This window comes from Coptis chinensis, chromosome 4, assembly GCF_015680905.1.
Source record: "Coptis chinensis isolate HL-2020 chromosome 4, ASM1568090v1, whole genome shotgun sequence".
Taxonomy (NCBI): domain Eukaryota; kingdom Viridiplantae; phylum Streptophyta; class Magnoliopsida; order Ranunculales; family Ranunculaceae; genus Coptis; species Coptis chinensis.
Window position 1 is genome coordinate 74,590,150 of NC_141459.1, and position 27,114 is coordinate 74,617,263.

The 27,114-nt window shown below is 42.0% G+C and overlaps 4 protein-coding genes across 4 annotated transcripts; all 4 read right to left on the reverse strand.

Annotated features, from left to right (window-relative positions):
• Nucleotides 1-2,575: 2,575 nt before the first annotated feature.
• LOC147504789 (uncharacterized) lies at nt 2,576-4,278 on the reverse strand. Its single transcript, XM_086604087.1, has 4 exons — nt 3,874-4,278; nt 3,614-3,799; nt 3,375-3,533; nt 2,576-3,291 (listed from the first exon to the last, which is right to left on the reverse strand). Exons 1-4 carry the CDS (start codon nt 4,150-4,152, stop codon nt 2,725-2,727), a joined length of 1,191 nt encoding a protein of 396 aa, XP_086460213.1. The 5' UTR covers nt 4,153-4,278; the 3' UTR covers nt 2,576-2,724.
• A 10,661-nt stretch (nt 4,279-14,939) lies between these two features.
• Nucleotides 14,940-15,467, reverse strand: LOC147504790 (uncharacterized). Its single transcript, XM_086605361.1, has one exon. The coding sequence runs from the start codon at nt 15,465-15,467 to the stop codon at nt 14,940-14,942; it is 528 nt and encodes a 175-aa protein (XP_086461487.1).
• Nucleotides 15,468-15,485: 18 nt separating this feature from the next.
• On the reverse strand, nt 15,486-17,223 carry LOC147504791 (uncharacterized). Its single transcript, XM_086605362.1, has 2 exons — nt 16,087-17,223; nt 15,486-15,677 (listed from the first exon to the last, which is right to left on the reverse strand). The coding sequence occupies exons 1-2, from the start codon at nt 17,221-17,223 to the stop codon at nt 15,486-15,488; spliced, it is 1,329 nt and encodes a 442-aa protein (XP_086461488.1).
• Nucleotides 17,224-18,962: 1,739 nt separating this feature from the next.
• On the reverse strand, nt 18,963-19,778 carry LOC147504792 (uncharacterized). The gene has a single exon (XM_086605363.1). It carries the CDS (start codon nt 19,776-19,778, stop codon nt 18,963-18,965), a length of 816 nt encoding a protein of 271 aa, XP_086461489.1.
• Nucleotides 19,779-27,114: the final 7,336 nt, after the last annotated feature.

The window sequence follows — 27,114 nt, forward strand, 5'->3', positions numbered from 1 at the left end:
CGACGAAGACCAACATGAAAACGCAATTCCTAATCCCATTGACTTATGGATGGTTTACTGAGATGGCTCCCATAGTAATCTGGGTTTGGAATAGGATGCATTTTTTTGTTAAACCCGGCGGAGAAAAGATTGGGAAATCTGTGCGACTTAGTTTCACCGCTTCAAATAACGAAGCCGAGTATGAGGCTGCCATTTGTGCCTTGAGAACAGCTTTGACACTGGGGGCGCGAAAGCTCCAGTTATACACGGATTCTCGCCTTGTTGCCAATCAGTTTGGTGGGTCTTTTGAAGCAAGAGATGACCGTATGGCGGCTTATCTTGGTTTGATACATAGCCTTGCTCGACAATTTGATAGCATCTCTATCACTCAAAGACCCTAAAATGACATACGTCATGCTGATTCATTGGCTTATCTCTCCGCCGCCGTTAGAAGCGAAGAGTCAAGATACATCACTGTGGAGTTCCAGAAAGAGCCAAGCATTGTCTTTACCGAAAAAGAATTGCATGACTTGTATGTACATGAAAGCAATTACTTGTTTTGCTTATGCGCAATAAAATAAATACGACCACGATATATCGCACCAATCATGACTTCGAAGCGGAAAAGGGAGATGGAAAATTCACAACATGACCATACTTTGGATCTTCCATTAGAATCTGTAGATCCATTTGTTCCTCCCCCGATTAAGCTCGAAACAGATAGTGAGTTGGTACATGAAGCAGATGATAGTCCTGAAGTTCCCGATATGATACTATCAGAGCCAGTGATAATCTCCGATGCGCAAGATTGGCGTCTTCCTTATATCCACTACTTGCAAGTTTCTTCGCTTCCGCCAGAACCAAAACTCGCTGAAAGAATCAAGCGCGATGCATGGAAGTTTTTGGTGATATCTGTTACTGACGGAAGTTTGCACTTATATCGCAAAGGCTCGGACTTAAACCCTATGTTGCGATGCCTCTCAAAACAGGAAGGACTTCAAGTTTTGGAAGAAATTCACTCCGGCTTATGCGGAAGCCACTCCAAGGGGCGAAGTTTAGCTCATAAGGCTATGACCGCGGGGCTATTGGTGGCGGAGATGCAAAAGGATGCAAAACACCTATCTGAGAGGTGTGAGCCATGCCAAAAGCACGATAATATGAGTAAACTACATGTTACTGAGTTGCATCCCATGCTAAGCCCGTGGCCATTTGCCAAATGGGGCTTAGACATTGTTGGTCCTTTACCTAAAGCTCCAGGTAGTATGCGATTCCTTCTTGTGGCAACCGATTACTTTACCAAATGGGTATAAGCAAAGCCTTTGGTCCAAATCCATGCTTCCAACGTCAAAATGTTTTTATGGAGAAATATTGTTTGTCGTTTTGGCATCCTATGCACTTGTATCGGATAATGGTAAACAATTTGATCTTTGAAGAAAAATCGTCAGTTACGTGCTAATTTGAAGATACGGCATAACTTCTCCGCACCTTATCATCCGCAAGCCAATGGGCAGGCCGAAGCTACCAATAAGGTGATTTTGGCCAACCTAAAGAGGCGTTTGACTGGCGCCAAAGGAAATTGGGTCAAGGAGTTGCCAGCTGTCTTATGGGCTTATAGGACAACGCCAAAATATTCAACTGCATTATCACCTTTTAACCTTGCATATGGTGCTGAAGCAGTCTTACCTACCGAACTGATTTCCAGTACATCTCGGTCAGTTGCGGTTGAAACAGGTTCCAATGACACTACTTTGGCTCAGTCAAAAGCTCTTATTGATGAGGTTCGTTAGAGGGACTACAACAGCTTATTAAGTATCAAGTGACATGAAACGTAACTTCGACAAGAAGATCCGTCCCCAAGTCTTTTGCTCGAAGACTGGGTTCTCTGTAGAAACCCAAAGCTTATAGAATCAGGAAAGTTTGGGGAAAATTGGCAAGGACCCTACATCATAGATCGTCCAGCATCTAAGGGGTCATATTTCCTCCGTACTATTTCTGGAAGAATAATAGAGAAGCCATGGAATGCTTACCACCTTCGCAAGTTTTACCGTTAGGAAATTTTTTGCAATTTTACATTACTCCATCAATAACAAATCTATACATCTATGTAGTTCGTTCTATTCTATCCATCAATAAAGACATTCAACTTCCATTCTTTTAGTTTGGTTGTCATTTTACATTTCTCTATTCGTCTGTACTTTTACTTTTAACAATATCATTCATTAACGTTCATTCTAGGGAGGTCATTCATATTATGCCTTTTTTCGGTCCAAGTAAAATTAGCGCATTCATGCCTACTTGACGGAAATCCGAGTCAATAAGATGGTTATTCTTGCTCGGAACAATTATTGCAATACTCCCACAATACAATATCCGTGCTAACTCCACTACTAAGGCAATGGCGTTGTGTTTTAGTTTGGTCCCAGTGCACGGATGACGACTTTGAACCCGTGACAACTCCAACTGTTGTCAGGCCTTGCTTCACATTCGGTACAAATATTTTAACACCTGAATAGCTAGGTTCATTAAGGACGATCATGTCCCTTTTGCCTTTCAATAATTTTCTCCGATGGTTCTATATTGGGAGATTTGTCTCTCTACATGGGGGCGTCTCGTTCTTTTACATTGATCAACAACACTAAGTTTTATACAGGTATGTTATCTGACATCACAATGATATTCAATAGCCAACACATGCTTTATTTTCATAAAAAGAATTTTTAGCTCTACGGTATTACATACTCGCAATCACATGTTCATTGGTTTGGGAAAATCCAATGGTTTCTTCCCAACTTTTCGCATATACAACTCGTACAAATCTTTGTAATTCATCTTCTCACGTTCTAGTTCATCTCCCGTTTCTATTAAAGTCTCTGTCAGTTGTCTTACGGACGATTCACAGTGTGCCATTTGCACATGATCTTGGCCGAGCCGCTCGTTTAAATCTGTCATTCGCTTGTTATTTTTCTCAACCTCTTTTTGCGCACGTTTAAGTTCCTGATCTTTGGTCGCCACGAGTGACTTCAATTCTATCACATCTGCTTTTAAGTGTTTGTGTTCCTCCGTTATCTCACAGGCTTTCCCAAATTCTTCGTACGCCATCTCCTCTGCTTCTTCCGTCCGCTCGGTTAAGTTTTTGTTTTCGTCTTCTAACTCTTTGATGGTTCCGCTTAACGCTTTGTTTGCCTCTTCCAATTTTTGGTTGAGTATCTTCACTTTCTTTATTTCTTCTAAGGCATTGACTTCATTCAGAACGATATTTTTCTTCGCGACTTTTTCATGAATTTCTTTGGCCCGTACTACCGCCGTTTTAACCTGCGGCAAAAAATATCTGATTTCATCATTTTTCTGACTTAAACACAAGTTTGCAATAACTGATAAAAATAATACTATCATACCTGGTTTATACTATCGAAGATCATTGACATTGCTCTGTCATATTCTCCGATGTTCTCCGTATTCTGGTCACATTTTTGATATTTTTCGAGCCCTTCCATTGGCGTAATCCCGGGCGACTCCTTCACTTCGTCTTCCAAGCTTGAACATCTCTGCTTCATCTGCAATTTTCATTGGTTTAGTGTTGGACACAAATTTTTTACCGTCCTAACGCAATAGTAAAAATCAAAGGTCAACTTACTGTTAACAGATTCTGTGGTTTTCCTCCATGAGTAGTATTACCCCTGACAGTACTTGCCAGTGGTTGTTGCATTCTTTGCCCCTGCATTTTGTTTTGCCGTTTGTTTTCTTTCACCGACTTTGTGTTCTTCGCTGCACTATCTTTTGTAAGTATCACTGTTTCGTTCTTTTCTCCGCCATTCTTTTCCTGTTATACCAAACCAAAACGAGATATTACATCTCACCACACTTTTACATTTATATGTTTTCTACGGAACATACCTTTTCCTCTTGATGTTGCGTATGTATTATCTTTCGTCTGGAATGTTTTGTGCATTGTAGTCTCGTCCCTCGAGGCATCATACATTGTAACGTTGGTTTTTTCTCTTGGTCTCCGTTTGCCCGTTTTCTTGTGGCACATCTTCTTTTGTACAATTCACTTTTTTTGCTTGGCAAACTCAGCACTAGTTCTCGCTGGGTTAACTCCGTTCCATCTTCTTTTTCACTCTCACTGTCGCTGCCGAATATTGCATTTCTGAGACTCTTACTCTTCTTCGCCATTTCGCTTTGTGTCTCCTTGGACCAATCGGGCCGTTGTTCGATAACCCCATAATTTCGGAAATCAACGATATCATCAAAGTAGCTAAGATCTACCAATCTTTCATCAGAGCATTCATGAAAGAAGAACCGAAGATTGCTCTCCACTTCCTTGTCCAATTCAATATCTGGTAGAATACTCGCGTTTTCTGTTAGACACAAAAATAACTCGTGTTAGTCAACAGTTTACTCGTAGTATAGTTTACAATACTTATGTTTTGGCTTACCTCGAAATTTGTTCGGCACTTTAAACTCGTCCGATTCCACTTCCCCTCGTAAAGCGGTAAATCTATCCCATCCCATCCGTGTATACTTTTGGAAACCCTTTAAAACTTCTGTTTGAATCCTTGAATTCAACTTCAAATTTTAGGTACCCTTTCATCAGTATGGCTTTCGGTCGTATCAACGCGAAGATTTCTTGAGCCCCGAACCTTCTGTTAAATTCATTTTGTAAACGGTGCGCTCTCGTAAAGATTAGCCAGAAATATATTGGCAGTTGTCCCGGTGCAATTTGCCACCACTCCAGTAATTGCGCTATTTCTTTGCTCAACGGAATTGCGTTCCTGCAATTTAATTGTGTGTAAGCCATTACTACTTCATCTTCTTCGACTTTCGTTTCAAATTCGTACACTTCCTCCATCTCAAATTTTTCGAGTCCTAGTATTTTCTTTTTCCTTAAAAGCGACCATCGACGCGTTCCGTGTAGTCATTGTTTTACGTCACCTTCTTTCCACCTCACCAAGTCTGCGATCGTCATCGAGTTTTCTTCTCGAGTATTTTTCGCCCGTGTAGTACAGTAGTTCTATCTGCAAAACCGAATCATATGGGTCGGTCATCTATTTAGTATCGGTTTGAATTGGTTGAGAAATTTACAAAACCGACTAAATCGGTTCAGTTGTAGGTTTATATTTATTAAACCCGAAATAATCCGACCCGACCCGCTATGTGTTTGTTACATACAAAAACCAACGAATAAAACACGTATACCAACAAATTTGTTGCATGAATATTCTACCCCATTTGTCCCCACGTGCCCCCTCTTTTAAATTCACTTTTTGACCACCTAACAACCCAAATAAAAGAGGACATAATTCCCTTTATACCCCCGTCTCTACCAAATATCCAGTACGACATATTCAAACAAACCAGACCTTCAAATCTTAATCAAACTTGAACCCATCTCTAATATGAAATAAAAAAAAAAAAAACTACAACACAAAACATTATATGCTCTGTATGGAGCCACGTTTTGCAAACATTATATGGCATGAAGAAACGTTTTCTTCATTGATATGCTCTGTACGTTTTCTGGTTCCCCACAAGGGTTCGACAATGTATAGTCTCTCTACATGACTTGTAGACACCTGTGGGACTCGCTCCCCACTGTATTTCTTTTAGTTGAGCAAGGCGTCATACAAAACTTTTATATCCAAGCAGAGTTTGTTGGAGTGAGAACGTACCTGTTTGTCAACGTGAAGACGAAACACGGCGTACGGTGTTCTAGAGGGCAGTGCTGCGTCAAGCTTTCTGCGACTTCAGGGAGTCTTGACTACGTCTGTTTGATAAGCGCCCCTACTGCGCCAGCACTTATATATAATGTTTTGTTGAGCTGGTTTTTCATTGCTGGGAGGATTCTTTTCTAATCAAACTTCATCCGTCATCTCAATTTTTATCTCTTCCATATTCTTATCTCATCCGAACACTTTGAGTCCTATTACTGTTTAACTTCCTTTTAGTATTGTTATTACTATACTACCCCTACGTTTAATTTTCAACGGTATAGTCCAAATATCGCTATTTCGTTGGCACGCTTCGTCGAATTTCGATTTCGCGTTATCCCGTGACGCGTTCAGTACAGTTTTCGCCAATCAATTTCTTTTGCAATTTTATTTATGTGCATCTTTTATTCTATCTGTGCGTTTTCGGCCGTTTTTTATTTAACTACGTCATTGCGTCCAATACACGTTAATTTAACATTTTTTCATTTCCGCTAATTCCCGAATTTTTTTTCGATTGTCCATTTTCTTATCGTTTATGTTCACACGACACTTTGTTATACACTCCGCTTACTCTTCTTTGCCATGTGAACTTTGTTCAGCGACAAAGAGGGCGGTGTTTCGACCCCCACCTACGTGGCAAACGTCCATTAGTAGGGGTCTCTATTTTATTCATTTAATCAACAGGGCTAAAGCCCAATTCGCAATATCATGGATCAATGTACAGGCCCATTAACTCATGTGTCTAAGGCTGAACCTTAGCCACATGGCTTGCCACTAATATACATTGATTTATGTCCAGATTCATTTCTTATCAAAAAGATAATTATCAGTTGACAGTTATATTCTATCACAATAGCTCAAGCAACAAGACTACTTGAGCTACAAGGACTCTCTACTCTACCTCTATAAATATCAAACTATTTTTCATAAGGAACTACGTGGAAACTTGATCCCTAGAGAACAGATCTTGGGTACGTAGGCAGCCATTATTTGGTTCAGTTTCATCTCCCCCAACATCAAATTCTTCTGTTTCTTAGTGTGTTCTTTACCATTGCTCTCGTTGTGTTGAAGCAGTTTATTGCCGAAACAGTACCTAAGGGCTGCATGGTCAGTGTAAACTAAAGTCTTAGTACCAACCAAATAAAGACGAAACTTATCTAAAGCATAAACGACAGCTAAAAATTCTTTTTCCGTAGTTGTATAATTTCTTTGAGCATCGTTTAAAGTTTTACTAGCATAATAAATAACAGTGGACTTACTATCTAGTTTCTGTCCCAACACAGCACCAACAACATAATCACTAGCAATACACATTAGTTCGAAAAGTTTAGACCAATCGGGAGGCTGTATAATTGATGCAGATGTTAAAGGGGCTTTTAAAGTTTCAAAAGCCTATTTGCAATTATAATTGAAATAAAAAATGGCATCCTTTAAAAACAGATTAGTTAAAGGCCTAGCTATTTTTGAAAAATCCTTGATAAAATGCCTAATAAAACCTGCATGACCTAGAAATGCTCTAATGTCACAGACAGTCCGTGGTATAGGTAGAGACACTATCTTATCTAATTTGGCCTTATCTACTTCGATGTCATCACTAGATACAATATGCCTTAGCACTATTCCTTTTTTAACTATAAAATGACATTTTTCCCAATTTAAAACCAGACTCTTCTCTTCACACCGTGTTAAAACCTTAGACAGGTTAGACAGGCAGTCAGTGAAAGAGTCTCCATAGATAGAAAAATCATCCATGAAAACTTCCATGAAGCGCTCTACCATGTCACTAAATATATGAAGCATACACCGCTGGAAGGTACCAGGAGCATTACAAAGGCCAAAAGGCATTCGTTTATAAGCATATGTTCTAAAAAGACATATGAAGGTAGTCTTTTCTTGGTCATCAATATCGATAATAATCTGAAAATAGCCAGAGTAACCATCTAAAAAATAATAATAAGCATGACCAGCTAGACTTTTGAACATCTGATCGATAAAGGGTAAAGGAAAATGATCCTTTCGTGTCATGGCATTTAAACATCTGTAGTCAATACAAATCCTCCATTTCATATGGACTCGTGTGGAAATATATTCACCCTTAGCGTTACGCACCATAGTAACCCCTGATTTCTTAGGAACTACATGAATTGAACTTACCCATTCGCTATTGGAAATGGGATATATGATACCCACATCGAGTAACCATAAGACTTCTTCCCTGACCACCTCTTTCATGGCAGGGTTCAAGCGATGCTGAGGTTCACGAGAAGTCTTTGCATTATCTTCCAATTGGATACGATGCGTGCAAACATTAGGGTCAATCCCCTTAATGTCGTCTAGGGGCCAACCAATCGCTGAACGATGTTCTCTAATTGCCCTAATCAACCGTGCCTCTTCATCCGCAGACAACAGAGAAGATATAATTATCGGATAACTACCATCCGGATCAAGTTGAATATACTTCAACTCCGAAGGAAGAGGTTTAAGCACAGGGGTGGGAGGCATGTCGATAAAGGGTTCTGGAGGTTCCTCATCGTGAATAGTGAAAAAGCACGCAACACGTAATTATTTGTGTCATTGTTTGTGTTACGTATCTTTTGCAAAACTTACTTAGCCTATTAAATATTGATTAGTATAGTGGCTAGCAAGGTATCAATCCTACTCTAAATAACTAGTTGATGATAATAGAAATTTCTAATCTAAGTTACTCTAATGGATGCAAGTAAAAGATGTGGCTAAGTAATAATTAATATATGGTTGATTAGATTTGAGATTTAAACTATGCATAAACTAAACTAAATTAAATATATGAATATGAATCAAGAGAAAGAATATCTTGGGAGAGATGAATCCACCAAAATCATAGAATTAGTCTAATATATCTATTTATCATGCTTAATATAAATCACCAATAGAAACTCACCATACCTACAAACCTTATGCTCATAACCATGATGATAATATGTGGCTTTCAACGTGCTTTCTATCTTTCCATCAAATACTTTTTCAATCTCCAATGATATCTTCTATCTAACCAAATTGTGCTTTAAGTGGCATTCAATATACAACTCTAGGTGCCATGAAAAATCCACATATGGCATTAACCATACAACTAATTGAGGTGCCATAAAGAATCCAATCATCACACTAGAACACTAAAAACTAGAAGAAAAGAATCTAGGGTTTGTGGTATTTGGCTCTACACAATCTTGAATTACCCTAAGACCTCCTAACCTCCACAGGAGCGTTAGATCAATGGACGAATAAGAAGAAACTCAATGAGGGATTTAAACTAAAACATGATAGAAGAAGAACTAAACTAAAACATACGAAAAAAGCTTCATCTCCCCTCCCAAGAGAAGGGAGATTAGCCCCTCATACTATGCTATGAACACAATATGAAAAGGAATAATCTTTATACCTATTAATGGTGAAAAGGTCTGAACTTTCTTCTCTCTTAATTCTAGATATAAGATGCAAACACTAAATTTCCTAGCTGATGTAAACTGAGGTTTTTGTGCCTTATATATTGGCTTACATGCTCGTCTGGATAGAGATCCGAATCCTATGTTTATTTGGTGTCAAACTCTCTGTAATCTTTCTAAAAGCATTCCTGGAAAAGTTAAATTCGGTTGGACCAAAGTTGGACGTGGCCCACTTTGCCCTGTAGGCTATTTCCCAAGCTGCAGCTTCTGACAGCTTTCAGTTTCCTAATTCTTATGAAACTCTGACTTCTTTTCCATGTTGATCTCATCTTCCAAATTAAGGCTTTGAGATTAGATTGAAGACTTTTCTAACTCAATTATTATCCTCTTTTAGAGTCCCATTAGGCTTGGCACTTATGGAGACAAATATAACATTTTTGCCCTAGACCTTTAGTTGTAATTCCCAGTGACTCCTTTTTGACTTCTTTGACTTCTTTTCCCTCCATATTTCATATTTAGGTTCTTTGACCTACAAAAACTCAAATTGCATCATATTAGAATATTTAAATATAAAATGGAGACTAACATACACATAATTGAGGTTATAAATCATTACTTTTGAGCACTTATCAAATAGTGAAGACTTGTTTAGGTATCAAATCTTCATACTCGGTAGATGGAGCTACAGAAGGATCTAAGATAGGTGTAGACTCGAAAAGGGCGTTGACTTCCTCTACGTAAGAGTCATCGTCAAAATTTGAACTTCCGAAAGAAAGGAATTGATGCATCTGATTTTCTGGAAACGTGTTATTAAAATAGTCTTGAGCTAAGCTCTCGATCATGCTAACCTCCCCATCTATAGATGAATCTGGTAATTGTTTCATCATTTTAAAAACATTTACCTCAACAGAAAGATGGCCAAAAAACATGGACATCGAACCATCGCGGCAGTTTATAAGTGCGTTGGCAGTTGCCAAGAAAGGACGTCCGAAAATTATAGGAATAGAGTCGTTAGCGACTTCTGTATCGAGGATAACAAAATCAGCCGGATAGTAGAAATCCTAAACCTTAACAAGCACATTTTCAACCACACCCTTAGGATACTTAATAGACCGATCAGCTAGTTGCAACGTCATTTTAGTAGGTTGCATCTCTTGTAGACCTATTTGTTTATATAAATAATAAGGGAGTAAGTTAACACTCGCCCCCAGGTTTTATAGTACGGTCGTCGTATGGGTATCCCCTAAGGTGCATTGTATAGTAGAATGACCAAGGTCCTTGTACTTAACGATTCTATTATGTTCGGATAAGGTTGGAAATTGTTCAGTTAAAAAGGCGTCTTTAGGAATATTGGTCTTACGCCTAGTAGTGCACAACTCTTTGAGAAACTTAGCATGTGAGGTAACTTTTTAATTGCTTCAAGAAAAGATAAGTTTATCGTTATATTTTTAAAAACTTCCCTAATCTCGTCAAAATTTGTATCTTTATTTAACATGGCTAGCCTCTTGGGAAACGGTGGTTTCTCTCTATATTGAGCATATGGATCAACCAGATGCTTAACCTTGGCCTTTTGTTTCTTAGGTTATGGTTTAACTGGTACTTTTACAGAGGTAGGTTCTTCAGTTTCTAGTAAGTTTTCATTTGTTATGACTATTGATAGTGTAACAACGGGCATATTTACGGCGTTATCAACCACTTTGCCAGAATGGAGAGTGGTGATAACATTTAACTTACCTACGTTTATGTATTGACCTCAAAACTCACAGTTCAATCGCTCTGAAATAATGGACTCTCAACACTCCTCTCTCTCTCTCACTATGCGGCCTCCCCTTTTTCCTTCCCATCTCTTTCTTTTTATACTGGTTTCTTCTCACTTCCTGGCCGTCCAGCTGTCTTCCCATCCGACCGATCCCCTTCCTGCCGTACACTTGACATGTCCGCGCTCTAGGGTTTCTCGGCTAAGATCGCATACTTCCCAATTTATATTACTAAGATGCATCCCACTTGGTGTCTCGCTGACCTGGTCCTTTCCCTGGCTCGGTTCCTATGCTCCTACTTTATCCTATTACTTTGACTCCCATATAACGTCCGCTGACCTGGCATCCTTTTCATAATTGGGTCTATACAAATGCCCCTTCTCGATTCCGCGGTCCTAATTATGGACCCGGGGTCGAGAACCCACTTTTTCTCGTTTTCCGTGCACTTTTTCATCTCACTCCTGGGATTGTGTGAGAGAGTGAATGTACTCATCACGCGCATTTTATGTCGCCTCTCGTACTTCGTGCTGCCACGTGTCTTTTTCAAGTTGGCTCGCTGTCTTGTCGCCTCGGTTTCTTCATTCCCTGCAATTACCCTTTTACCCTTAGTCCCTTCGATTTTTATGCCCCCTCAAAAATACGCTTTTACCCATCCCCTATATAATCCCCTCTCCTTCTTCTTTCTCTCTCATTTCGTCTCAGTCCTTTCTTTTCCCCCTTGCTCTCGTTCTCCACTCCGGCCAACCTCCAGTTCGTGACTACCCTCCTTTTCTTTCCTCGGTGAGCTTTTTCTTCCTTGAGCATTCTACCTGGGCAATACACTTCCCCACTAGCTTTCCTTGGTAAGTTTCTCTGTGCTTGAATCTCTTTAATTTTCGTTTTTATTTGAAATACTCAACTTCTTGAGCATGTTCATCTTTCCTCGATGTCGGTTTCTAAACCTACTAATCCCTCGTCTTCCCAATCCGGTGAGGTAGCGTCGCCACCCCCTCCGGTTCCTACTGCGGTCCCTTCAACCTCTGGTCGTCCGGCCTCCTTGTTCCCGCCCCCTTCCCGATGCCGTAGACCTAATTTGGACGCAATTAGGGCTGCCTATGGTATTCCGGTCGACATAGTTCTAGAGCACGTGCATGCTATCGCCCATTACCCTCATCTGGTTCCCCGACGTCCGGGGTACCTTGTAGTCACAGTGGGCCAAATTGTAGCCGGCTTGTGACTACCTCTCACTTTGCTAGACGTCGAGGTATGTAATCATTTCCACATTCCTCCTTGCCAAGGCATAAGGAATTTTTGGAGAATTATGTACACTGCGAATTCCTATAATAAGTCTGGGGACCCCAAGATCACGAGTTGCGACATATTTTATCATAACTATATCAAAAAAAGTATCAAAGACGTCGGGTAGGGTACCAGTCTTTCTGTGTGCGTCCTCGCAAGAAGAATTTCCTACTTTATATCACCTCCTCGGATAAAGTATGGCACCACTACCCGTTGTACGTGTCGGGCCCATTCCTATCCGCGGATCTCCCTGACGATTTAACTCTTAACCATCTCGCCTTCAGATCACGCGGTGCATATCTCGATTTTCCCCTTCTCTCTAGATGTATTATCTCATTCTTTCCTAACTGTGATTTCTCTTCCTTGTGCAGGGTGGCGGTCAGATTCTAAGTCCCAAATCTACTCTGGTATTTCAAGTCATATCTTCCAAAGACTCTGCGACCTCGGACCTAACCAAGTCGCACACCTGGGTATTCATCCTACCACTGCGACCCCACTACTGCAAGTTCCCGACCTATACCACCAAGGCAGTTTATCAACTCCTTTTTACCGCCCTCCTCCTCCAAAAGAACGCAAACCCCGAGCCTCCCCCCGGCAAAGGCCTCATCCCCACGCACCACGCCGCAAGTGAACCAGGTCCGCTACCCCTCCATCTGTCTCCCGCAAATCTCAAGGCACTCCCACCTCCTCTGCTCCGGAAGGTGTCCCCTCATTCCGCTCTATCTCTGACTGGGATGATCAATACCACAACTCTCCTATAGACGACATGGATGTTCACAAGCAGAAGCTGTTTGACAGCGATTCTGATGATGAAGCACTCATTGAGGTTTCTCCCTCCGTCGTGCACACTTCCCCTGAACAGCCGCCCTTCAAGAAGCCGCGGATAGCATGCTCTGCAGAGCCCGACCTCTCCACGTATCAAACCCCTGCCTCGGGAGACATTGCATCCAACCCTCCCACTCGGTCCCAGGCCGCTTCACCACCCCCCATCCATCGTGCCGGTAAGGAACCCGCCTCCGCGCCCGCACCCGCAGATGTCCCAGCCTCCGTCCTTTCTACTGCAGAAGAATTTTGCCCGGTCTTCAAGGTGCGTAACCGCCGAGTCAATATTGATGACTTTGCTCTGGACAATGCTGCAGTTGCCTCCTCCCTATTTTACAACTCTCATTTGCCCTGGGACATTGCGTATGCAGATGGAGGCACATTCGATTCGCACCGTACTTCATTGTACACTAACTGGGAAAGGGTGCGTTTTTTTTTTTTTTTTTTTTTAAACCTTCTCCCTTGGTCTCAGGTCAGCTTGGATATCTCTTTTATGATCCACGATCTGCTCAGAGCCAGAAACAAGTTGACTGCTTTGGAAAAGGAGTTGGACGGCCCCTTGGGCTTGAGAGCGGCCTATGCGGGCCTTCAATCCGAGTTAGCGGCTGCCAACTTGGCCAAACTCAAGGCTCAAGACGAGCTCCAGACCGCGGAGAGTTCTCATCAAAGGTACATGGACCAAGTCAATGACCGTCTAAGCCAGCAACGGGATTCCCTTCTCCAGCACCATCATCTCAACTTGGAATCCATGGCCCAACAACATCGGGATGCCCTGGAGGCACTCAAACAGAAGCATCAGGAAGCCTGTGTCGTGGAGTCGCAAAAGAACTTGTCTGACATGAATACTCTCCGCGACCGCTTCAAGCTTCTGGCCGACAAGAGGGTGGCCAGGAAACTTCAAGAAGCAATGGATATCATCCAAGAAGGTCGCCTTCTCTCGGAAAAGCCTGCCAATCCAGCAATCGACACCTCTGAGGCCACCGGGGATGTGTTGTCGGCTCAAGAGGTCCTTTCTACGCAGCTGGAGTCGGAGGAACGTACTCCCTTGGAAGCTGTCGCGGCTCTCACCGCAGAAATCTCCGAAGATGTCATTGCCGCCCATGATCAACCTCCCTCCGATGTGTTTCTTGTTAATGAATCTATCGCCAAAATGATTTGATGACCCTTGTGTTGTAATAAGACATTTTTGCTTTCCAGGCCTTGTGATTGGTCATACTTCCCCTTTATCATGATATTTTGCACTTTGTATGTTATACTATTGTCTCTTTATCATTTAAGGCTCTTTATTAGTTTGATGTACCATTTTTCTCTTTATCTTGATCTCTGCTTCCTTTTCGATTCTTCTCCAAGCTCTCTTCCTCTCTAGCGTCAGCGAAGGGCTCAACCCCTCTGCTGCCTTTTCTCCTGAGATGGTCTGAAATAGGCCGGGGACACTCTCTTTGCCCCCGTGTCTCTAATATCTCTATTCCGCGGAGGGCTCATCCCACTCCACGCCTCATCAGGCTCTTACACCTGTTGGGAGCACTCTATTGCCCCACGTGTCTCTGACATCTCTATTCCGCAGAGGGCTCATCCCATTCCACGACTCACCAAGCTTTTACCCCTATTGGGAGCAATTTGCTGCCCCACGTGTCTCGACATTTCTGATTCGCGGAGGGCTCATCCCACTCCATGACTCATCAGGCTCTTACACCTGTTGGGAGCACTCTATTGCCCCACGTGTCTCTAACATCTTTGATCCCCGGAGGGCTCATCCCACTCTGCGGCTCGCTCAGGCTCTTACACCTGTTGGGGCACTCTATTGCCCCATGTGTCTCTTCTTTCTCCGCTGGTACACGGTTTGTACTTTTCCCTAAAACATTGCAGGTGACAAACGCAATTCCATTCACAAAAGTGTTGTGGTTTTATACATTTACATACAGCTGCCGTCCTCTGTTTTGGACCTCCTTACATTGCTCGGGATTTTCTTACATTCAATTGTAAAACTTTTTTAACAGTCTAACATTCCATGGCTTCTCTACCTGTTTACCCTTCATGGTCTGCAATTTGTAAGTTCCTGACCCTCCCGACTCTACCACGGTGTACGACCCCTCCCAATTAGGGCCCAGCTTCCCATCCTTCTCGTCTTTTGTACTTAGGGTCACCCGACGCAGCACCAACTCCCCTATCTTAAAACGCCGTGGTCTGACCCTTTTGTTGTACTGTCTCTGTAACCTTCTGTGATGTTCCTCCAGTTGGATGCAAGCTGAGTCCCTTTTCTCTTCTATCAGGTTCAAGTCCCCCGCTAATATGCGCCAATTCGATCCATCCTCCACAGCCTTGGTTCCCATTGTAGCCACGATCATCTCTGAAGGAATCACGGCTTCCACTCCGTCTGCCAAGGCAAATGGTGTCTCCTGGGTGGTCGTCCGCAGAGTGGTTCGGTAAGCCCAGAGCACATGGTTTAGCTCATCGGCCCACTCGCCCTTTTTATCCTCCAATTTCCTTTTCAGATTATTCATTATCGTTTTGTTGAATGATTATGCCTGTCCATTGCCTTCTGGATTGTAGGGGGCTGAGAATCCTTGTTTCACTTTGTAGGCATGCAGAAATGCTGCCACTTTAGCTCCATTGAACTGTGTCCCATTATCTGTGATGATAGCATATGGCAGCCCAAACCGACATATGATGTTCTCCCATAGGAACTTAATCACTTGCGCTTCCTTCACTTGCTACAAAGGGAAGGCCTCAATCCATTTAGTAAAGTAGTATGTGGCTGCCAGCATGTATCTCCTCTTGCCAGTTGCCATGGGCAGCGGTCCCACAATATCCATAGCTCACATGGCAAATGGCCATGGGCTCGACACATTATGCAGGGGTTCTATGGGTACGAATATCCTTTGCGAGAACCTCTGACACTTGTCGCACTTCTTGGCAAAATCCACCGCATCCTTTTTCATATGGGGCCAGAAGTACCCCTGCGTCAACAGCTAGTGCACGGTGGTCTTCCCCGCCGAATGGCTCCCACAGTCACCTTCGTGCAATTCTCCTAACACCTCTGCCACCGATCGTGGCCCTAGACACTTTAACAAGGGCCCGTTGAAGTTTTTTCGGTACAATTCACCGTCCACTAGGACGTACCTCTGGGACGTCTATTCCAACCTTCTCTTTTTCTTTCTTGTCTGTCACCTCCCTTCCCCCTAAGAAGTCTTTAATGAGATCCATCCAACACTCTTCCTCCTCTGTAATCTGATACACCTCTACCACCTCTTCTGTACTAGGCTTATCCAGTCTTCCTACCCGTATCATTCTTTCCTCTGACCCCGGTATCGCGGCCGCCACATATGCCAGCACGTCTGCATGCATATTCTCTCGGCGACCCAGGTGAACAAACTGAATCTTCTCGAACTTACTTGACCTCTCGCACACTACCTTCAAATACTTTGCCATTCTCGAACATCGAGCTGCGAACCCACCATTAACTTGGCAAACCACGAGATTCGAATCTGAGTACACTATCAGTTCTTTGACCCCCAGATCCTCGGCCATCCTCAATCCCGCTATCACTACCTCATACTCCGCTTCATTGCTGGACGCCGCGAAACCCAACTTTGTAGTTAGCTCTAGTCTATAGTTATCGGGTGTAACCAACACCACCCCTATGCCGCTGCTTTCATCAGTGGCCGACCCATCCGCAAACACCCTCCATCTATTTCTCTTATCCCAAGGGTCCAGCATATTGGGCTCCACATCTCTCTCTGGTTCCATAACCATCTCTTCTCCCCAATTGGGATCCTCAGTGGGGAACTCTGCTAGAAATTCTGCCACTGCTTGTGCCTTTTCCGCGGTCCTTACCTGATATTGTATCTCATAAGCGCTAAGCATCACTGCCCATTTCAACATTCTCCCAGAACTCTCAGTCCTTAATGCCTGTTTGAGGGGTAGGTTCGTGACCACTATGACGGAGTGAGATTCGAAGTAAGGCTTCAGCTTCAGTGCCAAGAAAATTAGCGCCAGGGCATACCTCTTAATCCTGCTATATCGCATCTCTGCGTCCAGTAATATTTTACTTTGAAAATACACCGGTTTCTCCACCCTGTCCACGAGGCGGACCAATACCGAGCTTACTGCGTACTCGGAGGCTCCCAAATACAGGTACAACTTCTCCCCCTTTTCTGGCCGGGATAATAAAGGTGCCTTGCCCAAGTACCCCTTCAACTCCTGAAATGCCTCTTCACACTCCGCGGTCCATAAGAAATCTGGGGTACTCCTCAACATTCAGTACAACGGCCTGCATTTGTCGGATGATTTGGAAATGAACCTATTCAATGCCGCCACCCTTCCTGCCAACCGCTGCACCTCTTTTACATTTTATGGGGATGGCATTTATATCAAGGCTCTTATCTGCTCAGGGTTGGCCTCTATTCCTCGATGAGTCACGATGTAGCCCAAAAACTTGCCCGTGGTCACTCCAAAAGTACACTTCTCTGGATTCAACTTCAAATTATACTTCCGCAGTATGCTGAATGTCTCTCGTAAGCCCTCCAAATGCTCCTCCTCCGACATGCTTTTCTCCACCATAACATCTATGTATATCTCAATCCCTTTTCAAATCTTGCTCTCAAACATCTTCTCCCCCAATCTTTGGAACGTGGCTCCAGCATTCTTCAACCCGAACGGCATCCTTGTATAGCAATACGTGCCACCTTCTACCAAAAATGTTGTTTTCTCTTGATCCGGACCATACATCGCAACCTGGTTGTACCCCATAGACGCGTCCATGAACAAGAATACCTTGTACCCTGCGGTCCTATCCACCAACTCATCTACCCGTGGCATGGGGTAACTGTCTTTCAGGCACTCTCTATTCACATCCGTGAAATCGACGCACATACGTACCTTGCCATTCTTTTTAGGTACCGCGACTATATTGGACAGCCACTCGATGAACTCCGTCTCCCGTATTATGCCAACTCCCTTCAACCGCAATACCTCCTCGTGGATATCCTCTGCATACTTTGGTCTTATGCTCCGCATCCTCTGCATCACCGGCTTGGCATCTTCTCTCATGTGCAACCTATGGCATACAAATTATGGGTCTAATCCCGTAACGTCCTCAATTTTCCAAGCAAACACATCCCTATTCTCCGGCAAAAATTGTATTAACTTACTCTTCCAGTCATCCGGCAGACAGGACCCTACTGACGTGAACCTTTCTTCCTCCCCATCCCTTATATTCACCACTTCAATTTTGTCCAACGTCTTTGTACCCTCCGTAGGTTTCAACTTACTCTCCACGGAGTCACTCTGTAATTGCTATGCCTGCCTTTTCCTTGGGTAGGAACTTTCCTCTTCTGTTCCGTGTACCAATCATTTCACAGTTCTCCTATGACTGTTCTTGGTCGTCACCTGATCACCGCGGACTTCATACGTGTCCGTTGGAGTAGGGAACCGTATCACTTGATAGTACGTAGATGGGACGGCCTTCATCTCATGAATCCATCTCCTCCCTAATATAGCGTTGTATTGCGAGGCAGAATCTACCACCATGAACCATGCGAATACTGTCACCGGTCCCGTTGATACTGGCAACAAGAGCTTTCCTAAAGGCTCCGTCATACTTCCATTGAACCCGTATAAATTAGTGCGCGGAGGCCTCAGTTGCCTCGGATCCATTCCCATTTCTTCCAAAGCTCCTTTGAACAACAGATCCACCGCACTACCCCAACCACTAACACTCTCTTCACCAGGTAATTGCTCATTGTCACCGTGATAACCAACGAGTCCTCATGGGGGGAGTCCACTGCCCGTAAATCTGCCTTGCTGAAGGTGATCGTGTCTTTGTCCTCGGCTGACCCCCCTTTTGGTCGTGGCATATCAGTCCTATCATTAATCTGTTGGATGCTCGCGGTCCTTCTTACCCTGTCTTTGTGTGCATTATGACTTAGTACCTCTCCACTGAAGATCACATGTATAGTCCCCAATAACTGATCTTGTCGCAGCAATCGCTTATCATTCTATGCCTCCCTCACAAACTCCTTCATTTGGCCCTTCTCCACCAATCTCTGAACCATCCACTTCAAAGCGTAACAGTCATCAGTCTCATGGTTTTGCATATGGTGATATGCGCATAAAGGCTTATCCGGCAGCTCTATAGGTGTATTCCGCGGTCCTTCATACCCCTGCAAGTTCTTAATCAAAAACAATATTTCTCGCAACGGTCTATTCAATGGCGTCACCTCTGTCTCCCTGTATGGCTTCCTTTCTTTATTCTCCCGTCGAATCCCTTCCCGTACTCTTTCAACCCTCGAGGGGTAACCGCGATACCCCCCGCTTTCCTTTTTCGAGGCCCCTTCCCTGCGTTGCTCCCTATCTTTCTCCAAAGACAAAACAGCTTTCCCTGATCTCTTCGGTATAGTGTCCTCATACCTGATGTATTTCTCTACCCGCGGATATAGTTCATGCAATGTTGCAATCTCATTCTTCGCAACCGACTGGTGCACTCCCGTCCCTGGACGCAACCCTCGCTCAAATGCGATAACTGCAGTCCTTTCATCCAAATTCTCGACCTTCAATGTCTCGGCCTTGAACCGACATAGATACTCTCTTACTGTCTCGGCCGACCTCTGTCTCACGTTGAATAAAGCCTCGATGTCCACTGCACGCTTCTTCTGGTGTATGAAATGGTCCACAAAGGCCTGTTCCAACTCTTGGAAATTCCTTATGCTCCCCGCCGACAACCGATAGTACCAATCCGACACCCCGCCTTTCAAACTGGTCGGGAACATCATGCATCGCAATCCATCATACAGCGACTCCTGCCATAGCGGCATCTGTTGTCTGAAGTGGTGGATATGGTCCACTGGGTCCCCTTTCCCATCGTACCTCTCGAATCGAGGCTAACTAAAGCGCTTTGGGACCTCCGAAGCCCAAATGTCGTCTGCCAAAGGGTTGCGATTTAGCCCCGCCACCACTTGGCTGGCCGCTCCTCCTCGACTTTTCCCCTTCTGCTGGTTCACTTCTCTGTCCATGTCTATCATCTCTTGCACCTGTTCGATTGTCAAGCCGGCCACTGGATTTTCCACGAGGTTCGGCTCCTCTTCTTCCTCCTCAGAGCTATCGTTTGCCTCCCCACTCCTATCTTCTTCTTCTCTTTCCCTTTCTCTTCTCAACCCATCATTCTCCTCTCTTAGCCGCCCAATCTCTTCCCACATAAGCCATGTCTCCTCTATCTCCAGATCCTCTCTCCTGCCTCCTTTTTCATCAATCACCGCCTCCGGTGTTGGTTCCTACACTGCCACTCTCTTCGGTCTGCCTACTTGTTTCTTCGATGCCATCTCTACCTTGCCTTTGTTCTCTCCCCACAGACGGCACCAAATGTATTGACCTCAAAACTCACAGTTCAATGGTTCTAAAATAATGGAATCTCAACACTCCTTTCTCTCTCTCACTATGCAGCCTCCCCTTTTTCCTTCCCATCTCCTTCTTTTTATACTGGTTTCTTCTCACTTCCTGGCCGTCCAGCTGTCCTCCCATCCGACTGATCCCCTTCCTGCCGTACACTTGACACGTCCGCGCTCTAAGGTTTCTCGGCTAGGATCGCATACTTCCCAGTTTATATTACTAAGATGCATCCCACTCGGTGTCCTGCTGACCTGGTCCTTTCCCTAACTCGGTTCCTATGCTCCTGCTCTATCCTATTACTCTGACTCCCATATGACATCCGCTGACCTGGCATCCTTTTCATAATTGGGTCTATACAGTTTCCATTTTCATTACTAGTATATTCGTTTACCGCAAAGGCTGTGTTTGGTGTTTTAGGATTAGGTATCGCTTGACCTGGAAACACACCTTTTGGTTGTACTTTCTCTTGTGTTAACTGCTGTAAGGAAAGTTGGACGAACTGTAAAATCTGTTGTTGGGTTTGCATAAAGGCGTCGAAACGATCCAGTTGTGGAGGAGTGGTTGTTATAGGTTGTGTGACAGGAACTATGTCACGTTGATTATTAATGGGTGGGTTGTGATAATTATTATTTACCGGAACGATACCTCTATTGGCATTATAATTTTTATTGTTATAATTATTATAATTACCTTATCTTTGTCCTTGTCCTTGTCCTTGTCCTTGTCCTTGTCGTGGTGGAGCTTGGTTGTAATTGTTTGTTGGCCTAACATTTTGATTATTATACTCTGGAGGTGTAACTTGTTGATTATTTCTCCAACTGAAGTTGGGATTTTGTCTCCATAGGGCGTTAGGAATTGGAGAGCTATTGATGGAGCAAACATTATCTGGTTGTGATGGTTGTTGTTCATAGGCGAGAGGACAATAAGAGTCGGGATGCTCAGGACTCAAACATAAATTACATGGAATAGAGTTGGCATTTATAACAAGGGTAGGCTTTTGTTGAACAGAAATAGCTTCTACCTTTTTAGTGAGGGATTCAATTAGAGTTTTAAGCTCAGGATCGGATTTAACCTCAAACATATTGGTAGCCTTAACTGTTGAAGAAGAACTAGCAGAGCGGGGAATATCGTTACTACCCCCGTTATTATTACGCTTTGTTTGTTCTTCTAAAAACCTATAAGCCTCTGAGGCTCCTTTACTGAGGAAACTACACCCATTCATTATATCAAGGACCTCTTTGTGATGGTGTAAAAGCCCCTTGAAAAAGGCACGAACTAATGTGTCTTTCGCAAGGTTATGGTGTGGACAATCTATAAGAAGATCAGTGAAACGATTCCAGGCCTCTGAAAAGGATTCATGAGGATTCTAGCGGAAAAAATGAATCATGTAAAGCATTTCATCTGTCTTTAGTGGTGGGTAAAACTGTTCCATAAACAATTGAATAAGTTTGGCCCATGAGTCCACAGAATTAGGCGCTTGGGCAGTTAACCAAGACATCGCCTTATCGGCTAGGGTGAAAGGAAACACCCTCAGTTTAATTTGCTCAATGCCTACCATAGGATGATGGAATGTGGTAAAAACTTGTTCAATCCTATGCATATGCTGATAAGGCTTCTCATGGTCTAACCCATGAAAAACTGGTAACAAATTAAATATATTCGGGGGGATTCGGAAATCCCCCACTGGGTCTGCAAGAATGATGCAAGACTTAGGGCTATCATTCAGGGTTTTGTAAAAGTCAGAGAGAGGAGTCTCTCTTTCTTCAGCCATTATTTCAGGTGTAGTGTGTGGTATACTAGATAGGTGTGTGTGTTGACATTCACGATAGATTACGTTAGTCGTTTTTTCCTTACCTTACCTTAATCTCATGCAAGGCTAAGTCCAATATTAAAGAAACATGACAACAGTCAAAACAACCCTTATATGCTAGAATAAATCCTCTAACAGGAGAAGCGAGGAGTGGAAGAAGGAGTACCCGAATCTCTCCTTGCTACGCGTTTGAATAGCATCTTGTATACGCGATTTCAATGTAGTCAAGCAGATAGCAACACTGAATAACTTGAAAAAAAAATGAAAGTTTGAACTAACCTGTGAAATCGGGCTTATGCAGCAAAAGGTGTGGGGCGCGCTCGGAATTTGCCTAAAAAGGGTGCGGGTCGCGCTCTTGCTTGACTCGAAGTCCATGCACTTTAGCGCAGGGCGCACGTCAAATTTGCCTAACAAGGGCGCGAGGCGCGCTCTTGTCTTGTACGATGTACAGGCACTTTGGCACGGGGCAAGCTTCAGAAATAGGCTAATGAGGCGCGGGGCACGCTCAGTGTATTTTTGCGAAAAAATCCGTTTTTGAAGCAAACAACCACAGTTAGAACCAAACAAGGGTGGATGGGTTTAATGGGATTTTGGTAGGATTAACACTACTAAAGGAATTGAATCTAAACAAAACTAAGATGGCAGCGACGCCATTTGATAAAGATAAAAAGTATAGTTTTAGCTAGACTTAACTAATTAAATTCAAGAATAAGTAAAACTAAATGTATTTTTACTCTAATGTATCAAAATTCTACTCTCGTTATCAATGCAATATTTAGAGTAGAGAATTCGTTCCACTCCTAGTTCGTTTAAACGTAATATTTCCTAGTTCATTAATTCTAACAAAATCGATGAAAGTAATGGAGTTGAAATTTAACTAAGATGGTGAATTAACTAATCAAAATGTTATAAATCAAACTATGGCAATTCAATACTAAGATGACAATATAAGAAGGAATTAGGGGAATTTGATTCCACCTTGATTCGACTTAATAAACTAGCATAGAATTCGTTGTAATCCTAATCTTTATATTTTCGCGTAAAGATTGGGTATTTCTAATCCCTAATTATTCATGGTAATCTCTACCAACTAATAATTAGCATGTGAAGCAATTAAACTCATTCTCATGGTGAACTAATTACTTTCTAGAGTGGAATAGATTATCACAACTATATCTATACTAACACAATCAAGTCTTCATCAAGGCTTCCTCAAACCCCTCTAATGGAGGTTTAGCCTTGAGTCATCAAACTATCATTTATAAAATAAAAACAATAAGAACAAAACATTATTGAAAGAAAAATAATTGCTTTATTAAACTAATTGAAAAAGTCTAAGAATTCAAACTGTATTCAAATTAATTCAAAACTAAGTTTATGAATAACTAACTAATTAATGGAATAAAAACTAAGTTATAAACTAAGTACTGAATTATATCACTAAGTAACTTAGGAGTTAAGCCTTAGTCCTCTTTATATAGGAGAGGCTAGGTCTAACAATTTTGTGCATGGGCTTTGGAGCCATGTTTTGGCCTGAAAAATCGAGCCCAAAATCTCATTACTTCAGTCCACAAAGGGGTTTTCAGTTGGAAATGACTTTAACATCCTTTTCATCCTCTTTTGCTCCTCTTATTGGGTCAAGGCTTGGACTATTATAAAGCTCGTTCCGAGGTCTAAGTTCAAAGATACGGCCTGCGGAAGTTCTGTTGACTTTTGTGCGCTATTTCTGCCCACGTTAACTTTGACTTTTCAGCTTTGACCGGGCTTTAAAAAGGCTTTTTCTCCTTGAATTTTGGCCTTTAATCATAGAACTTCTTAACAACCAACCTTTGCTCCTTTATCTCGCAAAAGGGACGCATTTCTTCACATATTCGACTCCAATGCCTGAAATATACAAGAGCACGATAACAGTATTAACTGTTACTTATTAATCACATAATTGGTCTAAAAGTAATATTGTTAAAGGGTTAAAACTACAGTTTTGGGCTCTTATCACCTAGCTTTCTATACACATGATCTTTCAATTTCCAATCACACTTGAAATTTTCAGACTCCTCACAAGCATCTCTTTCACCAACATCACTATTTTCTACCAACTGAGAGGGGAGTGGTGTGATTTGATGGATTTAATCTTGGAGATTTTCTAGGTGTAAGGTGAGTGCTAAGTGAAATAAGGGGTGGTTTGAATTGATGGATTCAATCTTAGAGATTGTTTAGGTGTTAATTGTTTGTTAGTTGAAACAGGGGTGGTGTGAATTAATGGATTCAATCTTGGAGATTGTCTAGGTATTAATTGCTTGTTAGTTGAAATAGGAGTGGATTGAATTGATGGAGATGTGGGAATTACAAGCAAAGAGATAAATATATGATATTTACCATCCCTCTCAATCTTAATGGTATCCCACATTTTCAGGACATCAATATCATTGCAAATTGTACGCATATTCCCTCCAGAAATCTACTTGACAGCATAAATACCAACATCAACCCCTAAAACCTCATGAAAATATACAATGAGGTCCATATAACACAACTTATCCCCATTTAGTTCAGTATGAAACTTGTAACCCCCTTTGTAGTCTGCATATTTCACTCTACCAGGTATTATTTTCCGCCAAAACCCATCGTAGTGTATCACATACACTCTCTCACCTCTTCAAGGGTTCGCCATGACACTGGGAATTACATATAGTAAAAATCATATAACAACACAAATATTAGGCATTAAATAATGGTGTGACATGACCAAAATAATTCATGGTCAGGTAAGACAACAACATAGAATACGCATTTGAATTGAAATTAAAGACATATGGCCAATATGATATAAGCAAAAAATTATATTCATATTAATTAACACAAAATACAGCAAGGAAACATGTCCATAATACAATATATACATAGCACATGGACTAAATCAATTTTTTATAAAACATAAAAGTATGAGTACTGGTAGTATATATTTACAAAGTAGTTCCTATAAACAAACAAAATGACTACATCAAACGAGAGACCATTACAGAAAATGACTACATCAAACAAGGTTCATAATGGAGGAGCTCCTTTCCAATACTACAGATGCACCAAAAGCTCATGAAGCTAGGATTTTGCTGCCTTACAACTGCTACTGCAACCGAAACGAATGGTAAGTGTGTGATTGATTTTCTTAATCTAGGAATATAAATATCTTGTCATTGATCAAAGAACAATGAGAAGTATTGAATCAAGAAGAAGATGAGATCTAAAAAATGATGAGTTGAATCACGTTCTCCTAATGTAGTTCAACTATTTCATTTATAAGAATAGATTAGGTTTCTCATAATTACTTGTGAGTTAAGCAATTAGTGTTTAACTAGGAAACAATCTCTTATTAAGTCTTATCCAGACTCTTCTAGAAGCTCATGTTGCCCAAGTCAATAAGTCTTCTTTATTGACTTGAATGACAAGGAAACATGTTCAAGTTCGGATTGGGATTGAGAGTTGGAGTTCTAGACTTAGTAGTTCCGGATTTGGAGTTCCTAGTCAGGAGTTAGTTCTCCAAACTTGCTACTCCAACCAGTTCTGAACCTCCTCTTCTTATTTCACTTATGAACCTAGGAAGTGAGCTAGTCAAGACTTATTGGACGACTTGAAGCATGTTCTGGTACTTCCTACCCACACTTAAGAACATATCCTAACAGTAAGAACATGTTGCCACGCGTCACATATTGATTTGGTAAAATACGTACACATAGTAAAATTTGTTGTTTAGCATTGATTTCCGAAACCCTATTAATCTCATTGTTTGATTAAGAGCTCTGTAACTTATTTAATTCCCTGTGTGTGTGTGTGTGTGTGTGTGTGTGTGTGTGTGTGTGCGCGCGCGCGCGCGTGTTGCAGGCAAGTATAAATGAAATGGCTCCTTCACAACCCAAATCAAGTTGTTCATCATAAGATTGTGCAAAGGACACACTTTGATTAAGTGGGACTTAACCGCACACCCTTATTTACGTATAGGGGTATGTATGATATTCATCTTCTTCTTCTGCTAGAAGTGCTTTAGTTTTCCTTTTAGTTATTTTCTCTAATTGCGTGGTTTTGATTTCGTTGTTGTTGGTATCGTTTATTATTAATGTAAGTCACATTGACATGGGTATGTGTGCCAGTGTCTGATAGGGATACAGAGTTTCTGACACGACGACCTAAATGAAGTAGGACAGAAGGACACAACTACTTAAAAAGAAGTATATTACTATTCTTTAGTTACACAAATGATTCTTGAGATCAAGACCTTACAAATAAATAACTACGAAAGTACATATCATAGTGTTCACCTAAGCTACATGGTCACAGATACGAAGTGTCTAACACGGTGAAATATAAAAATAAAAAAAAATTGAGGTATATCACATACAATAAGTGTCTGTGTGTCCCCATGATATGTATCCGACATGGATTAGTTTTCAAATATGTCGTGTCCATGTAATATAGGAGTTCACTGTGTTAATAGAATTTGTTCTTAGTTATGGATTAGTTTTCAAATATGTCGTGTCCATGTAATATAGGAGTTCACTATGTTAATAGAATTTGTTCTTAGTTATGGATTAGTTTTCAAATATCCATGTAATATAGGAGTTCACTATGTTAATAGAATTTGTTCTTAGTTTTTTAGGATATAGAAGACAACCTAGTTTGAAATCGTATGCACAACGTGTTAGCTGACACAAGTGTCCGTGTGTTTTTCTAAGAATATGTAGTGTCCATGTTACGTATCTACTAATAGTTGTTACATAAAACAAGTAAGAGGGTTCGGCTTTTGAGAATTGTGATGAGTGAAGCTGCTGGTTTTACTCCTTACAAGAAGAGGATTACCGAGCTTTAAAAATTCTTGGGTACCCACAAGAGGGCTAACAAGAAGTGTGAGGACATGTCCAATCTTCTTCGCAAGAGGTAATGTATTCACCCCTTCCTCTCTT